The sequence below is a fragment of the Eptatretus burgeri genome, chromosome 8 (genome assembly GCF_056783735.1).
Source record: "Eptatretus burgeri isolate ZD-2024b chromosome 8, Ebu_testis_v1, whole genome shotgun sequence".
Taxonomy (NCBI): Eukaryota; Metazoa; Chordata; class Myxini; order Myxiniformes; family Myxinidae; genus Eptatretus; species Eptatretus burgeri.
The window spans coordinates 83,439,131-83,455,810 of NC_140968.1; the positions used below are offsets into that span (position 1 = coordinate 83,439,131).

The window sequence follows — 16,680 nt, forward strand, 5'->3', positions numbered from 1 at the left end:
ATACACGTCGGACCCGGATTCAATTAGCTGCTGGTTCATTACTGAAGCACAGCTGTGCTGCCATTGCAGTGCCCTTGTATGCTGAGGCATGATTTTGGTAAGGGTTCTGGCACACCATGGCCGACTTTTCGAAAGGCACCGTGAGATCGTCAACAACAACCAGTGAAATGCTGGCAGTTTGGACAGCTGGCTTAACATTCCCTCCAACCAGTGAAACGCTTGCAGTTGGGACTATTTTTCGATCCTCGTGGAGGATCTCTAAGTCTTACTCACGTTGTTGTTCTCGTGGACGTTTTTGTTTCACAGCCTACAGTTTTCATCGAAACTTCCTGAAACTTGGCATGTATATGTAGAAATACCCTGCGCAAACAGTAACCATCTCCGATTTTGAAAATTCCTCCGAGAAAAAAAAGGTTATGACGTCAAAATATCTCCGCTGATGGAAATCGCCGAAAAAAATTATCTCCAAAACTCGGCAAACTTTTTGAATTCTGTTTGCGGGAATCGAACATGGCATTAGCAGAGATGAATTTGATATAGAACATTTAATAGAATTCCACCAATTGTGCTTCATATGATACATCACTATGACGTCATATCAATTTTTATGACGTCATTCCTATTTTTTGACATTTTTTGTTTCACAACCCAGAGTTTTCATCGGATCTTTGTGAAACTTGCCATGTATATGCAGAAAGCCCATGCGCAGGCAGTAACCATCTCCGATTTTAGAAATTCTTCCGAGAAAAAAAGTTGACGTCATAATATCGCCGCTAATGGAAATCGCCAATACCATTATCTCCGAAACTAGGCAAGCTGTTTGAATTTTGCTTGTGGGAATCAAGCCGGGCATTAGCACAGATAATTTATCGCAAACCTGATACATCACAATGACGTCATATTCGTTATGTCATCATTAAGAGGACGAGAATCTTAGCTCATTCGAGCTTGTTAGAGTCCTTGTGTCACAATTTGGATATTACTCCTTTCATATAAAGATGATTTTGATGTTTGTTTGAAAATAAATTATTTTGTCATCATGTGCACATTGAATTCTTCTTCCTTTTTTTTTTGCAGCTGGGATCCAGAGCAAGTCTCTGTACGGGAAGCTGATGCACAGTTTCCATGAGCAGATGCAGCTACAGAAGCATGTTATGGAGCTGAACAGTGCCAGCTTGGCCGCCCATCTGAACATCTCTCAACAGCATCTCGCTATTTCAAAGTAACTTCTTACAGGCTGTGCTAGCAGAACTGCGGTCCAGATGCAGCAGCATAAACTGCCGTTGCATTGCGTCGGCCTGTTTAGTTCAAAACGTTATTTGCCGGTCTCATTTTTTTATTTATTTTTTTTTTTTAGTGCCAAAATCTCCCTATTCTGGGATATTTTGTGCACTAACAAAATGTACACATAAAAGGGAAAGGCTAAGTGTTGAATTACAAAGTTTACCTAGAACAGAATGGGATCTTGTATGAGGTTGTCTCAGTCTTCGACTCCATTTGTTCACATGTTAAAAGTGCCGAACATCATGGGGATGAATTATGGTTTAAAAAAAATTAAAAATAACTAGAACTGCCACTTTATAACTGCTGGCAGTGATGACCGGGTACCCAGTCCGTCCGCCTTTGATACAACATGGGACTTTCTGCAGATGACAGTCGCAAAGTTTGGCATTGAAAGGATAAGCGGTGCCAGCGAAAACATTATTTAATAGTGATACAAACACAGGCCTGCTTCGAGACGGCACGGAACAGATGAGTTACGAACCGGGCAGCACAAAGCATTCAATTTCGTTATTACTGGCTTCCAGATTCAAATAATTAAATAATTCTGGCTCCCAAACCGCGTGACCGATCAGGTTGAAATTTTAAACTTTTATTTCGCATGTCACCTGAATTATAAATCTGAAGTTTCGCATATATAGAGGCAGCGGTTCCAGAGTAAACATTAATTAATATTTATCCTTCAATCCAAGATGGCGGCCAAACCATGTGACTTGTGATGTCATAATTTGCACCACGTGTGCAAACACGATGGTGGATGATAACTGCAAATTTTCGCTTCTCCAGGTTAAGCAGTTCCAGAGAAAACATTATTTAATATTTTTCTTAAAACCAACATGGCTGCCAAACCCTGGGCCCGATCGCGTTGAAATTTCAAACCCTCATTCCGCATGAGCGTTCCACCATAAACTTGATGTTTCACATTTATTGATGCAGTAGTTCCAGAGTAAACATTAATTAATATTTTTCCTTCAATCCAATATGGCTGCCAAACGTTGCATCGTACCTCAAAAGGGGGTGGGAACTTTTTATTCGTCATGGAGAGGCGGTCATAGTGGTGGAGTTTCGCCTGGATCTGTTCAGCCGTTTCAGAGAAAAAGACGTTTGAAGATATTGTTTTTCAATCCAAGATGGCTGACGAACCATGTGACCTATGACATCAGAAATGTATATTCTGCTTCCAACTGGGTATTGGAACACGTACGTGAAGTTTCGTGTTAATCGGTAAAGGTGCGTTTTTCAATCCAAGATGGCCGCCAAACCATGTGACGTGTGACATCATAATTTTTACCAAGCGTGCATACTGCCTGCTAGATGATAATTACAAATTTTCGATTCGTTTGGTTAAGCGGTTCCAGAGAAAACATTATTTAATATTTTTCTGAAATCCAAGATGGCGGCCAAACCATGTGACTTATCAATTCGAAATTAACAAACTTATATCGCCTTCCTGTCCCGAATATAGTTCTGAAATCTCCCCTTCATTGGGCCAACGCTTCTGGAGAAGAAGATGTTTGAAGGTTTTCGGTGTTTTTCAAGATGGCCGCCAAACCATGTGACCGATCAAAAACAAATTAACAAACTTGAGAAAGGACCTCATGGGGAATATATCTGTGAAGTTTCGTCTTCATCTGTCTTGCCCTTCTGGAGAAGAAGATTTTTAAAATTTATTCATTTTCAATCCAAGATGGCTGCCGAACCTTGTGACCGAGGATATCATGAATTTAAATTCTGCTTTCCATCGTCGACCCGAACAAGTGTGTGAAGTTTTGTGTAAATCGGATAAAGTCTATTTTTCTATCCAAGATGGCCGCCAAACCATGTGACTTCTGAGGTAAAATTTTTTACCATGTATGCAGACTTGAGCGAGGAAGGCACTTGCAAATTTTCGCTTCGATGGCTTATGAAATACCAGAGAAAACTTTATTTAATATTTTTCTTAAATCCAACATGGCGGCCAAACCATGTGACCTATCACTTTGAAATTAACAAACTTGCATCGCATACATGTCACGAATATAGTTCTGAAATCTCGCCTTCATTGGACCAGCGCTTCTGGAGAAGAAGATGTTTGAAGGTTTTAGGGTTTTTTCAAGATGGCCGCCAAACCATGTGACGTATCAACAACAAATTAACAAACTTGAAAGAGGACCTCAGGGGGAATGTGCGTGTAAAGTTTCGCCTTAATCTGCATAGCCGTTCTGGAGAAGAAGATTTTTAAAAAAAAACACTAAAAAACAAGATGGCGGCCGAATTACGTCATCGATGACGTCAAAAAAAACATTTTCGTCAGTGATTTTTGGCGTAGATGATGCTCAGAATTTTTCAGATTTTTCCCATATGGCGTTCTACTTGACGAATTTTCACCGGTATATCGCTTCACCTATGACGTCACGAAAAATCACACGTGTTCCCCATAGGGAGCTTAGTAAAATGTATCAAACGAAAATTTTTTCCATTGCACGGTTTCCGAGATACAGATGTCCAAAGTTTATCGCTTTTTTCAAGATGGCGACCGTACCACGTGACCAATGACGTCATAATTATAACGTGATTGTGCTATCAAAAAAGATACATACTATGGTGAAAATTTCCTGTCGATCGGACTTAGTGTTCCAGAGAAAATGATTTTTAAAGCGAAAAAGGGTGCAAAATGCCGGCGGAAGAATAATAATAATAATGCGTAATAATAAACAGAAGAAAAACAATAGGGTACCCTGTACTCACAGGGTACCCTAATAAGCAAATCTCACTGTGTGAAGATGATGCTTATCTGATGTGGATAAACAGTGATGCATCAAAATACTTTACGCAAATACCATTCGTTGTTACAGCCATTATGTATTCTCCAGGAGGCTTGTTCTGAGAAAGGCAGTGACGGTTTATTTTATGCACATCAGTTTTGAACAGGAAGACTTGGACAAAATGGCCAAACGGCATGCAGAACAGATGAAGGAAGGAAATGCAGCAACTGATGGCAGTGGACAAGACTCTGATATCCCAATCGAAGAACCGAGCTCTCCAGAACTCTCCGATCTGGCAATGGCTCGAGAAGAGCTCACTGCGCTTTCTGTCGAGCAAAATAAGTTGGCCACACTGAAGGTAGGAAAATTGAAAGCACGATTTGTTTTGTCACGTTTCCTGCAACCACCAATAATTATTATACTTTTGCTTTTTACGTGAGGGTTTGATTTTACTTTAGCAAGGGTAATGTCACGCCTTTTAAATGCAAATATAAATTATTTTGCCTTTACTATATCGGTATCTTTTTGAAATATATGAGGGGCAGTCAATAAGTAACCTTGAAATGGCGATATAAATTAGATTATTAGAGGATGTAATGTGTGTAGTTGGAGACGATATATGTTATATCTATGGGTAAGAGTCATGTTTTGCCTGTTTTATATCTCGCAACATTGAGCGTATGACGTCAGTAGAGCAGTTCCAAGATGGCGGCTCCCTTAGAAGCATGCACCAGGGAGGAGCAACGTTCTGTCGTCCGTTTCTTGGGAAGTGAGGGTGTGAATCCCAGTGAAATCCATCGCAAAATGAAAATGCAATACGGCGGCGCATGTTTATCGCTGCAGCAGGTGTACTCCTGGGACAGGAAGTTTAACACTTGAGTTCTTTCAGTTTGGGTACGAGTTGTCTCGGCACTCACCTTGCAGACATTTTGCAGAACCCCAGCACGTTGTGAATGATATAGTGTGCTGAACCATTGCTACTGTTCAATTCGGAGACCACTTCATCCAGCGTAAAGTGACGGTTTTCCCTTAACACTCGCTCAACTCCTGCAACCATTTCTGGTGTGTCGGCTGTGTGAGGCCATCCCGAATGAGCAGCGTCTGCCACACTGGACATTCCACCTTTAAACTTCCTGTATCAGTCGTACACTTGCTGCAGCGATAAACATGCATCACCATATTGCATTTTCATTCTGCGATGGATTTCACTGGGATTCACACTCTCACTTCCCAAGAAACAGATGAGAGAACATTGCTCCTCCCTGGTGCATGCTTCTAAGGGAGGCACCATCTTGGAAATGCTCCACTGACATCATACGCTCAATGTTGCCAGATCTAAAACAGGCAAAACATGACTCCTACCCATAGACATAACATATGTCATCTACAACTACATACATTACATCCTCAAATTTATCTCGCCATTTTAAGGTTACTTATTGACTGCCCCTCGTATTAAATGTTCAACATCATGTGCTTTTTCATGTGGCCTGTCAAGGCAGTTCAACACCATTTACACATCGTGTAATTGTACCAATTTATTTCGGTAAATTGCCTCTGGGAGGATGGGGGCGAGTGGAGGGGATTCGAGATATAATTACAGTTTTAGCATTGTCGCATTCATCGTAAGGATTTAGAAGCATTCTCTGTAAAAAAAGATTAATGTTCAGAGAGAGGAGGTGTCCTTTGTGCTACTGACTGCTTGAGGCACAGTGCTGTCTGAATGAATGGTTAGAATGTGTTAGGACGTCTCATCTGGTGTTCCCCCTCATCTAAAGCCACACCAGGTTCGGACCAAATGTCATAGTGGTGGCACAGAGCCTCGTTCGATCAGGTCTCGACAACAGGGCTGGTTATAGGCTCGGTCTACGATGGTTTCTGGCACCCGTGGCATTTTTGGCTGTGTACTCATTGGGAATCCAGCGGCTTTAATGAGTGGGCGAGAGGGTGGCCATGGCGTTGCCGGCGACTCCCTGTGTCACCAACCTACCAGAACTGCATCTCAAAAACCCGGTCCAGTTCATGTGTATGAATTGTGCCCATAGTGCCTTTGTCTTTAGAACAGTTTATCTGTTGGGTAGTCAATCGAGTCTACCCTTATTATCAGTATTTCCGTCGATATGTTTGTCTGTCTGTCTGTATGTATGTCTGTTCGGTCCAGTGCTCCGTTAATACAATGGCGATTTCGATGAAACTTGGTTGGTAGGTTCATACCATGACCTAGTTGTGTGCAAATGAGAACCGTTGCTATGGACACCAGTTGCCTAGCAACGGGACTTTGAAATTTTCAAAAAAATCTCAAAAATTTTTTTTTTCGAAAATCAAAAATCGGGCCACGAGCGACTGTGGGCAGTACATTCAGCCATATTGTCAAAAATTTCCAGCCGGATCCTATGAAAACTGTCGGAGAAGATAGACTTTGAATGAACCCTGGTCGAAAACAATAAAAAAACGAAGTTCGTTATATCTCAGAGACTACGAGTCAGATATACATGAATCTGGTATGGTAGGTTCATGGTGTGTCCTAGTTATGTGTGAGAAAGAACCGTTGCTATGGACGCTTTTGTTGGCTAGTAGCGGCTGAAAAACGACGAAATTCGACTTGATCGATTACCCATGTCCACCTACCGGCTTGTTAACCTCCACCATCGAAGATCGGAGGTTACTGTTTTCACCCCTTTCTGTTTGTTTGTTTGTTTGTTTGTTTGTGAACAGTATTACGGAAAAACTCCTCAACGGATTTCGACGAAACTTGGTGGGGGGGTTAGGTATGCTCCAAGGATCATGCCATTAGATTTTGGACTTGGTCCAAAATCCAATATGGCCGCTATGGTGGCCATTTTAAAAAAATATTTGAATTTTTTTTTTTGCATTTCTACATGTTTTAAGTGATTTCCAACCCCCCCCCCCCCAAAAAAAAAAATTGTTAGAGAAAAAAATTTTTGCAACTTTTTTTTTCAACAAAATTTCGATTTTTTTTGCATTTCTACATGTTATAAGTGATTTTCAACAAAAAAACATGCCAAAATTATAATTGCAGCTGATTTTGGAACTTCAGGTGGATATACCCACGTAAAATCAATTTCTGTCTCAAGGAATCTAGTTATGACGAATGAATTGAGTATGTAAAAGTTAAAAGTAAAAGGGGAAGTTGCAAACTATAACTCTGTGAGCACTGTTGACGTCAAATTGAATGAATAGGATATCAGGTTCACTTGAGTGACCTTGCAGTATTGGCGGCGGAGATTTTGCACTCTACCGAGTGCTCCCCCTCGAGTTCTGTTAAGTGTTTATTTATTTTCTGTCTGTTGGTCTGTCTGTCCATCTTCATCTGCGCTAGGATCCTCTGTTTATATATCTCCACTCCAATTATTATTATTTCAGAAGAACATGCATCCGTTTTGCCTCCACATTGTGCAACACTATTGAAATTTTTCGGGTGTATTGGACTTTTCTCTGGAAGCCTAGAAATTGGGATTACAGTAATCGATGATTATCAGTGATTTTAGAGGCTGCTGAAGGCATTCTCACAGAGCCACTCAGCCTTAAGCTGGCCATATGCAAAGGTGACTGCTTTGGCATTTTGCAGCTTCACACCTGACTGGTTAACGGTCATGGCGAGGGGCTGTAAAGGTCACGATAATGTGGGTGTGTAACACACACACATATATATATATATATATATATATATATATATATATATATATATATATATATATATATATATATATATATATATATATATATTATATACTTTTCTTTTTTCATGTAGAATATACAATTTTCACCTGTAATAAGAATTTCATGTTTAGGCTAAGATGGTCCTGCTTTTGTACGACTTAGGGGGACGATGTTGAGAGCTATTGAAAGACATCTCGGTTATGGTCACATGATCTGTCCTCCCCATCTGAACCGGCAAGAAAAGGTAGTGTGGAAGCAATTTCTAGCCACCTTCAGACAGAAAAACTTTAGTTCAATACAAGCTGTTTATTCAGTAAAATAAAAGATACTCCTGTACAAAGGAGGAAGGCCCCAGCCTGCTACATCTTTGCAAGCTGAAGACTTAATTCTACATAGAATATTGATTGTATATATAGTTTTACCAGGGTGTGTCTAGATAACAGGTGTAACTATGTGGACTTTAATATTGCAACATTGAAGGATAATTGGTCTGTTTTGGAGCTTGCTTATAGCCCCGGGAGGGGGTGTGGTGTGGGGGGGGGGGAGATAGTCATTTCTGGCTGCTAACTTAGATGGGCAGCCCCTCCCCCCTCACTTAATCTCCCCCCACCCAACGTCCGGTGCAGCCAAGGACATTACATCATCGCTCGTGGCAGAAACGTTGTCACCAGGGGCCGGCTCTATGCAGGGCTCTACCCCACTGCTGCAGGACCATGGCTTAAACTTGCTCAGATCTTCGGCAATGAGGAACGTCACATTTGGCCGGAGGCATTTTGTGGGATGTACCACATCACGTGAGGGACAAGGAGTTGGGAGGGGGGTTGGAGGGGAACTTTTGCAGTGGCAAAGCACAATTTCTCTCTTGTCTTTTGCCTTGTCCACTTGCGTCAGAGGAGCAAGACGATAATCTCTTGTGCCAGGGACATTTACTGGGTCACAATCTCCGAGGGTACTGCTTTGCTCTGCACGTCCATGCCACATCATTTGTTGTTTCTGTATCTTCAATCACTGGAGCAGTCTCCAAAGCGTCACTCAATTCTGTGTGCAGACAGGTTCTTTACCTCCGCCACCAAAGGGGAAGAAGGTTATGTTTTCACCCCTATGTCTGTTTGTTTGTTACTTGGCAAAAAAAAATTTTTGCCAAGTATGTTGGTCTGTAGAGTTTGTCTGTCTGTAGTGGGTCATTCGGATTATTGGTTGTTGATTGCGTCATTTATTTGTTCCGATTTCTTCCGTGTAAATTATCTCCTTGTGACCATTATCGTTTTTTTTTTAAATTAAATCCACTTGGTGTCGGGTGAATATTTGTGGGCATGGTTATCTTGAAGTTATTAAGAAAGACCCGTTACAGGGTAATTTGCAAAGGGAAGTCAACAGTGCACTCCTGGATCGAGTTAGGCTCCCTTGGCCTCATTTGCATTTGACGTGCAATGCCTCGACATAATGCTTGGTGGATTTGGACTTCCAATTTGCATGGTATCATGGCTATTAGACACGTGATCCAGAGAGGAAGACCCCAAGGAATTGACCATTGCGGTCATGTTGATACGAAACGTCGGACATGCACCGCTCAACCAACGACCATAAGTGTGTATGTGTACCTCAGTGTATGCATGACCGAAAGCATGCTGGGATGTAGCAATTTTATATAGGCATATCTATATATATATAGATCTATATATATATATTTATGTATGTATATATATATATATATATATATATATATATATATATATATATATATACATACATAAAAAGGTATGTAAATATAAATTTAACACCTCCCACACTCCTCCAGCCAAAGAAGCTGCATAAAGAAACCCAAGAGGACCTACACAAGGTAAGCGCTTTGCTGTTCCGAACCCTTCCCAGAGTTCCTCCACAACTATAAAGACATTCCAACATAGTATACACATGAGAATCCCAACGCTGCACACCTCCTCAGCTAACGGACCGGTTTCATCGCTTATTGCTGAATCATCAGTGATAGTGCAGACAGCAATGCATACCAATGAGGCTCCCAAGCATGTACCACGTGCAAACGTCAAAAGCAGTCAATATATAAATAAAGAAAGACCCACCCACATCATTCTTTATTTATATTGGCGCGGTGCTGGTAGTTATGTTAAACCCCCGCGATCCAAATTGTGGTGAGGGTGGTCAACACCACCAGCCTCGAAAGCTGAACGGTTTTCCGTAGGAGGCAGACACGTTGATCCTCGGAGATTATAACGCATGTAGGAGGGGCAGGGAGCAATGGTGGTGCGACAGAGGCACAGATGGATGCACAGGGGGGTTTATACTCAAACCCCACGACAAATACACGGAGACATCAACTTAAAATAACTGTGGAATTTAATGACAATATAAATATTTACAAGGGTGATTCAAAAGGTAATGATAATAATGTGAAGTTAATAAATCCTGAAGTCAATGCGCCTCAACACACAGACTTAAGGCCCGGTCACACCTTGACGTTTTAGCCAACGTATGCCGATTTTTGAATTTTTTTTCTAAAACGCTGGCACACGTTGAATACGTTATGGGTAAGTTTTGATAACATTGAGAGCACGCTGAAAAACACTGCCATACGTCGTTGTACGCTGGCTTTAAACGTTGTACTTTTTGGTTGTTCTCAAATTTTTTCATGCTTGAAATTTCACGACGTATGCCGGCATATGACTCACACGTTCCGCTACGCTGGCCACAAGTTGTATGCACGGTCTGCGATCGTTGACAGACGTCAACACATGCTACTTGTAAGCTAATCATAAGTTGAGACACGCCGAGGTAATGTTTAGCGTACCCGAAACTTATTTCTAACCTGTGATTAATGTGTTGTTGGCATGTTACGCGATCGTTGCCACACATCGACAGACGTTACTTTTAAGTTACTCATAGGCTGAAAGACGTCGATATAATGGATCGTCCTTGCGTCAGCGTCCACGGCCACGGCCAGGACACTTATTTGCAGCATTCTTCAAACTTTTCTTCGGCATGACGAGGATGTTCACACTTCGATGTCTAGCTTGGCTATGATTCCAATTGTCCATCGGCAGCGTCTATTTAAAATAGTCGAGTTTGAGCGTTTTAACACGTTCAGAAGAAACGCTTCAAATTTCAAAACCCCAGTGTCAAAAAACAAAGGCGAGTGACAGCAATTTAAATCGTTCATTGTAAACAATGAAAATAGCTGAGTGGTACCGTTTAAAAGTTGTTGAGTGTAAAATAAATCCAATTGTTGAGCGCAAGCGTCTACTTTCAATAGTGGAGATGCAGCCATTTAAATCGTTGAGTGGCAGCCTATGAATAGCAAACCCTACGTCACCGGAAAAGATAAACTGCCGCACAATATGGATAAGTTAGGCTATCGTTGGGCATAGTTTGTGAACGCCGGCTACACGATAATTATTCGTTGGTATATCGTATCTATAAGTAATCAAAGCGCTCTATGCACATTATTAGTTCATTGTGCATTTGTCCAACCCGTTATGAATAGACCTAAATCGTAAAAACAAGCTATAGCTCATTGTTGAAAAAGCCCCATAAAAAATTAGCCGCGAAGAACTTCGAACAATGGTGAAAAGATGTCTCCTACCCGTGGACACGCGGACGCAAGGACGATCCATCATAACCAACACCCTCCCCCTCACACCCACCTACTACTGCCAACTTGAACAAACTACTACTAATACTAATACTAATACTGATACTGTTACTGCTGACATGGACATCGACTCAAAAAGGACTCGAAAACACTGTTGGGTTCCCCTTTTATGAGCAGCATTTTTATATACCAATTCCCAAAACCGCTGGGAACACGTCTTTATATGGCAGTTGTAACCTAGAAACACGTTCATTTAGTTTTTTTGTCGACCGGAAGACGTCATTGGAATACGTCTACATACGTCGATGTGTGTTGGGACTACGTAAAGAATTGGTTCAAAGCACGTCAAACATAAGTTAGAAATAAGTTTCGCGTAAAAAAGACATTACCGCGACGTGTTTCGACTTATGAGCAGCTTATAAGTAGCGTTTGTGGACGTGTGTAAGCGTCCACATATCGTGTATAAAACTTATCCCCATCGCATGCGGAACGTGTGTCATACGCCGAGTACGTCCAAAAATTTTGAAAATGTTTAAAATTTCTTGACGTACTCTACTTACTACGACGTATGATAGCGTACTTTAGCGTTCTACTCACGTATACCAAACTTACTCATACCGTATTTGACATGCCCCAACCTTTTAGACACATTTTTATTAGGTCGGCATACGCTGGCAAGATCGTCAAGGTGTGACCGCGATGTTGTCACTTCCATTTCTACGGCAGTTATGATTCGAATCGTTGTGCGTCAGCCTTTTAATAGGCTACGTCACGACATCGTCGGAGATGCGTGCAACGCGCTATGCTTAAGTTAGACTATCGTTGGGCATCGGTTGTGTAGGCCAACAACAGGTTCAGAATTCGTTGGTATAAGTTATCTATAACACAACGAAACGTTCTGTGTCCGTTACCAATGCGTTATACATAAGACCAAGTCGCGATGAATTCGTCCGAATCTTTAAAAAATAACATCAAAAGTTCAACGTAAGCCAGCGTTTTACATACATTTTAATACGTTGCCATCGCTGGCTAAAACGTCAAGGTGTGACCGGGCCTTTAAATACAGACAAGGGGAAAACGAAAGAAAAGCAAATCCTCCCTATTGGAGGTCAAGGGATGGTTTTTGTACAACTTGGAATTGAGGTGCTTCGTCCTGCATGTGTAGACACGCCAAAAGTATGGTGCCAAGCCGCTCTCTCACAGCAGGAAAAACGTATGTCAAGCAATTTGTGAGCGGTATTCAACACCAAGGCTCAGAGACCCTGTGCAACTTCATTCCACGAGCGAATATGCCGATCGTTCCTCTCTTGCATTCAGTCTGTTCACAACGATTGCCCATACGACGAGATGATTTCTGAGACCCCGTGATAAGGCCACGAGAAACGTTCTCCTTCCCTCCTCAGAAATGTACACACTTCACGGCTCAGCCAAACAGTCAATGGCTAACGTCTCGCTCAGTGCGCGAGCTAATTTGCCTCAGCACGAATAAGAGAATCATGTCGACTTCTTCATGCATCGAAGGAAAGCCAGCCGTAAAGCCCTGTTCTTCCAGGCCATCTCCTAGCCACGTTCTCTCTCGACCGCGTGCGTCCCTCACTCTGCACTCATGCATTCCTCCTGATCTCTATCTGACATCACCCTGAACAACCATCCACCTCTGGGGCGTAGCTTTCTCACACCAAACCCAAGGAGGCAGAGCCTCTCTGTCTGTTTGGCATGCCTCACTCGCTTGTTATCGCTGTGGTTATTATACAAACGCGCTTCTTTCATGGTTTGTAAGACAAAAACATCGGGAGAAGTCACAGGGGAGCAATTACTTACTGGGGGAACTTATCCTTAATCCCGATCTAATTAACACTCTACCACCCCACAAGTGGTGAAACAACATTTGAGCTCACAGTCTCCCGACTTAATTACATTGAGATGTCTCCTACCACGTGCAAAACGGACCAAACAACTCTATACAATCCCATCTTTCTGATTAAATTCCTCCATCTACCCCCACAACTGCAACAACATATTGACTACTTTTGACGTTTGCATGTGGTACATGCTTGGGAGCCTCATTGGTATGCATTGCTGTCTGCGCTATCACTGATGATTCGCCAATGAGGGATGAAACCTGTCCGGTAGCTGAGGAGGTGTAGAGCTTGGGATTCTCATATGTGCACTATGTGTGAATGTCTTTTTAGTTGTGGAGGAACTCTGGGAATGTATCGAAACAGCAAAGCGCTTACCTTGTGTAAGCCTTCTTGGGTTGCTTTACGCAGCTTATCCGGCTGGAGGAGTGTGGGAGATGTCAATTATTTATATAATCCCAGCCACCTGGGTTTAGTTGAATAGGTGAGAGCTGATTGGCTATTCCCTCCATTCACAGGTGAGAGATGTGAGTGGGTCATATATATATATATATATATATATATATATATATATATATATATATATATATATATATATATATATATATATATATATATATATATATATATATATATATATATATATGACCGTTTTTACAGCCATTTTTCCCTGCTGTGCAGGGGTTGGCTTTTTCTTGAGGCAATGTTTTATGGCCGGATGCCCTTCCTGACGCCAACCCTGGTCGCCTTTTACGACACACAGGGATATGGTACACCTATTCTAACCGGGGCATACACCGGGACCAGTACACTGGTACTCAATTCGCCGACCTCGGAAGGATGACAGGCTGAGTCAACCCCCTGGTGTTAATTCAGCAGCCAACGGGGCTTGAACTCAGGACCCTGGGATCCCAAGCCACCACTCTAACCACTAAGCCAACACCAGGCTTCTATATATATATATATATATATATATATAATATATATACAAATGAGGCCCCGTGAGGAGGAGTGATGTAAGTGACATTTTTAATGATATGATGATGATTGGCTCGGATGATAGGGTAAGGGTTAAAATAGTGCTATATGGCATTAACTCGAAAATGGCCGGTGTCCCCAACATCACTCCTCCTCGCGGCGCCTCAAATATATATATATACAGATGTGTATATATATATATATATATATATATATATATATATATATATATATATATATATATATATATATATATATATATATATATATATACATAAAGTGGTTGGATGTCAATGAAAGATAGTCTATTGGGAGCCGTTGGTGAGGTATGTGGATGGACAAAAGGACCACCGAGGCACTCGGCAACATGGTGGTGGGGTGATGAAGTTGGAAAGACGATTGAAGAGAAGAGGAAGAAGTTCAAGGAATGGCAAAAGGCAAAGGGTACGGTGGAAGAAGAGGCAGCACATGAAAGTTATAAGGAAGCCAAGAAGGCTGCAAAGAAAGAGGTAGCAAAGGTGCAGGAGGCCCACAGGAAAATGTTCGGAGAACGCTTGGATTCGGAGGAGGGTAAGAGAGCGGTATTCAGGATCGCAAAGCAGATAGCGAGAGAGAGGTGTGATGTGACGGGGGTGAGTTGCTTGAAGGATGAAGTGGGATAAATCGTTGTGGACTCAGATGGAATTAAAGGAAGATGGAAGAGATATATGGAAAGGCTGTTGAATGTAGAAAATGAATGGGATAGCAACATCGAGAGTAACCCAGTTTTAGGACCAGCAGAGAAGATAACTGAGAATGAAGTCGAGGAAGCTATAAGAGCAATGAAGAGTAGAAAAGCAGGAGGGCCGACGGGAGTTGTGGGAGATATGTTGAAGGCAGCGGGAAGTTGGGCTGGGAAGAGAATGACAGAGATCTGTAATCTGGTGGTGAAAGAAGGCCGCATTCCAGTGGATTGGGAACTGAGTACCCTCGTCCCTCTGTACAAGGGGAAAGGTGACCCTCTGGACTGTGGCTCCTATAGAGCAATAAAGTTATTGGAGCATGGAATGAAGGAATTGGAAAGGGTGTTGGAGAAGAGGATGAGGAAGAAGGTAAAGATTGACGAAATGCAGTTTGGATTTATGCCAGGAAGAGGAACGACAGATGCAATTTTTATTGTAAGGCAGTTGCAGGAGAAGTACATGGAGAAGAGGAAGAAGTTGTTTTTTGGGTTTGTTGATCTGGAGAAAGCATTTGATCGGGTTCCACGTGAAGTAATGGCATGGGCATTGAGGAAGTTAGGAGTGGAGGAATGGTTGATCAGAGTAGTGATGGCCATGTACGAGAGAGCATGCACAGCTGTAAGGACGAAGGATGGGAACAGTGGTGAGTTTGAGGTGAGGGTAGGAGTGCACCAGGGGTCGGTACGAAGTCCACTTCTATTTGTAGTTGTGATGGAGGTGCTGGCTCGGAGGGTAAAGGAGGGTTTACCGTGGGAGCTGCTGTATGCAGATGATCTGGTGTTGATTGCAGAGAGTATGGATGGACTGAAGGAGAAGATGAACAAGTGGAAGGAATGTATGGAGGCAAAAGGTTTGAAGGTGAATATCGGAAAGACGAAGGTGATGGCAAGTGGTAAAGCATGTGGTGAGGTGGAAAGGACTGGGAAGTGGCCGTGTGCTGTGTGCAGGAAGGGTGTCGGAGTGAACTCCATTCAGTGTACGATGTGTGCTGAATGGGTTCATCGAAAATGTAGTGGGGTGAGAGGGTCATTAACCAGTGTGGCAGCTACATTCAAGTGTAAGGTGTGCATAGAGGGAGCTGCAGATGAAGGAATTGTTGAGTTGGATCTTGGAGATGGTGTGAAGCTGGAAGGGGTGAAAACATTTTGCTATCTCGGAGACATGCTGAATGGAGAAGGTGGATCAGACTCAGTGACGGTTGCTAGAGTGAGATGTGCATGGAAGAAGTTTCAGGAACTGAGTGGCGTGCTGACGAAGAGGGGAGTGTCGTTGAAGCTGAAGGGAAAGGTGTATGCTACATGTGTGAGGAGTCCGATCATTTATGGGAGTGAGACATGGGTACTGAACATGGAGCAGCAACAAAGACTGGAAAGGGTGGAAATGCGAATGGTTCGGTGGATGTGTGGAGTATCGTTGAGAGAGAGGAAGACAAATGATGACTTGCGGAAGATGATGGGAATAGAGTCTGTGATGGAGGTTGTGAAGAGAAACAGGTTGAGATGGTTGGGTTATTTGTTGACGAAGGATGAAAGTGACTGGGTGAGAGGAGTGTTGGAAATGAGTGCAGTCGGATGTAGAGGATGGGAAAGACCAAGAAAAACTTGGCTTAAGGTGGTGGAAGAGGAAATGTGGTCAAGGGAATTAAGAAGGGGAGATGCAGAAAATAGGGTAAAGTGGAGAAGATTGTCATGGGGCCCGCAAGGCTAAAGCGGGGAAAATGGCCTTTAAATGCTTGTGTGTGTGTGTGTGTGTGTGTGTGTGTGTGTGTGTGTGTGTGTGTGTGTGTGTGTGTGTGTGTGTGTGTGTGT

At 42.4% G+C, this 16,680-nt stretch overlaps 1 protein-coding gene across 5 annotated transcripts in view; it reads left to right on the forward strand.

The window, feature by feature from the left end:
• The window catches only part of KIF19 (kinesin family member 19), a 98,556-nt gene that overhangs the window by 41,752 nt on the left and 40,124 nt on the right, over positions 1-16,680 (forward strand). For all 5 annotated transcript variants that reach the window (XM_085892837.1, XM_085892834.1, XM_085892836.1 and 2 more), the window contains 2 exons: positions 1,078-1,222; positions 4,182-4,383. In XM_085892837.1, the coding sequence (XP_085748963.1) occupies positions 1,078-1,222; positions 4,182-4,383 (347 nt within the window). The remainder of the gene's footprint in view (positions 1-1,077; positions 1,223-4,181; positions 4,384-16,680) is intronic.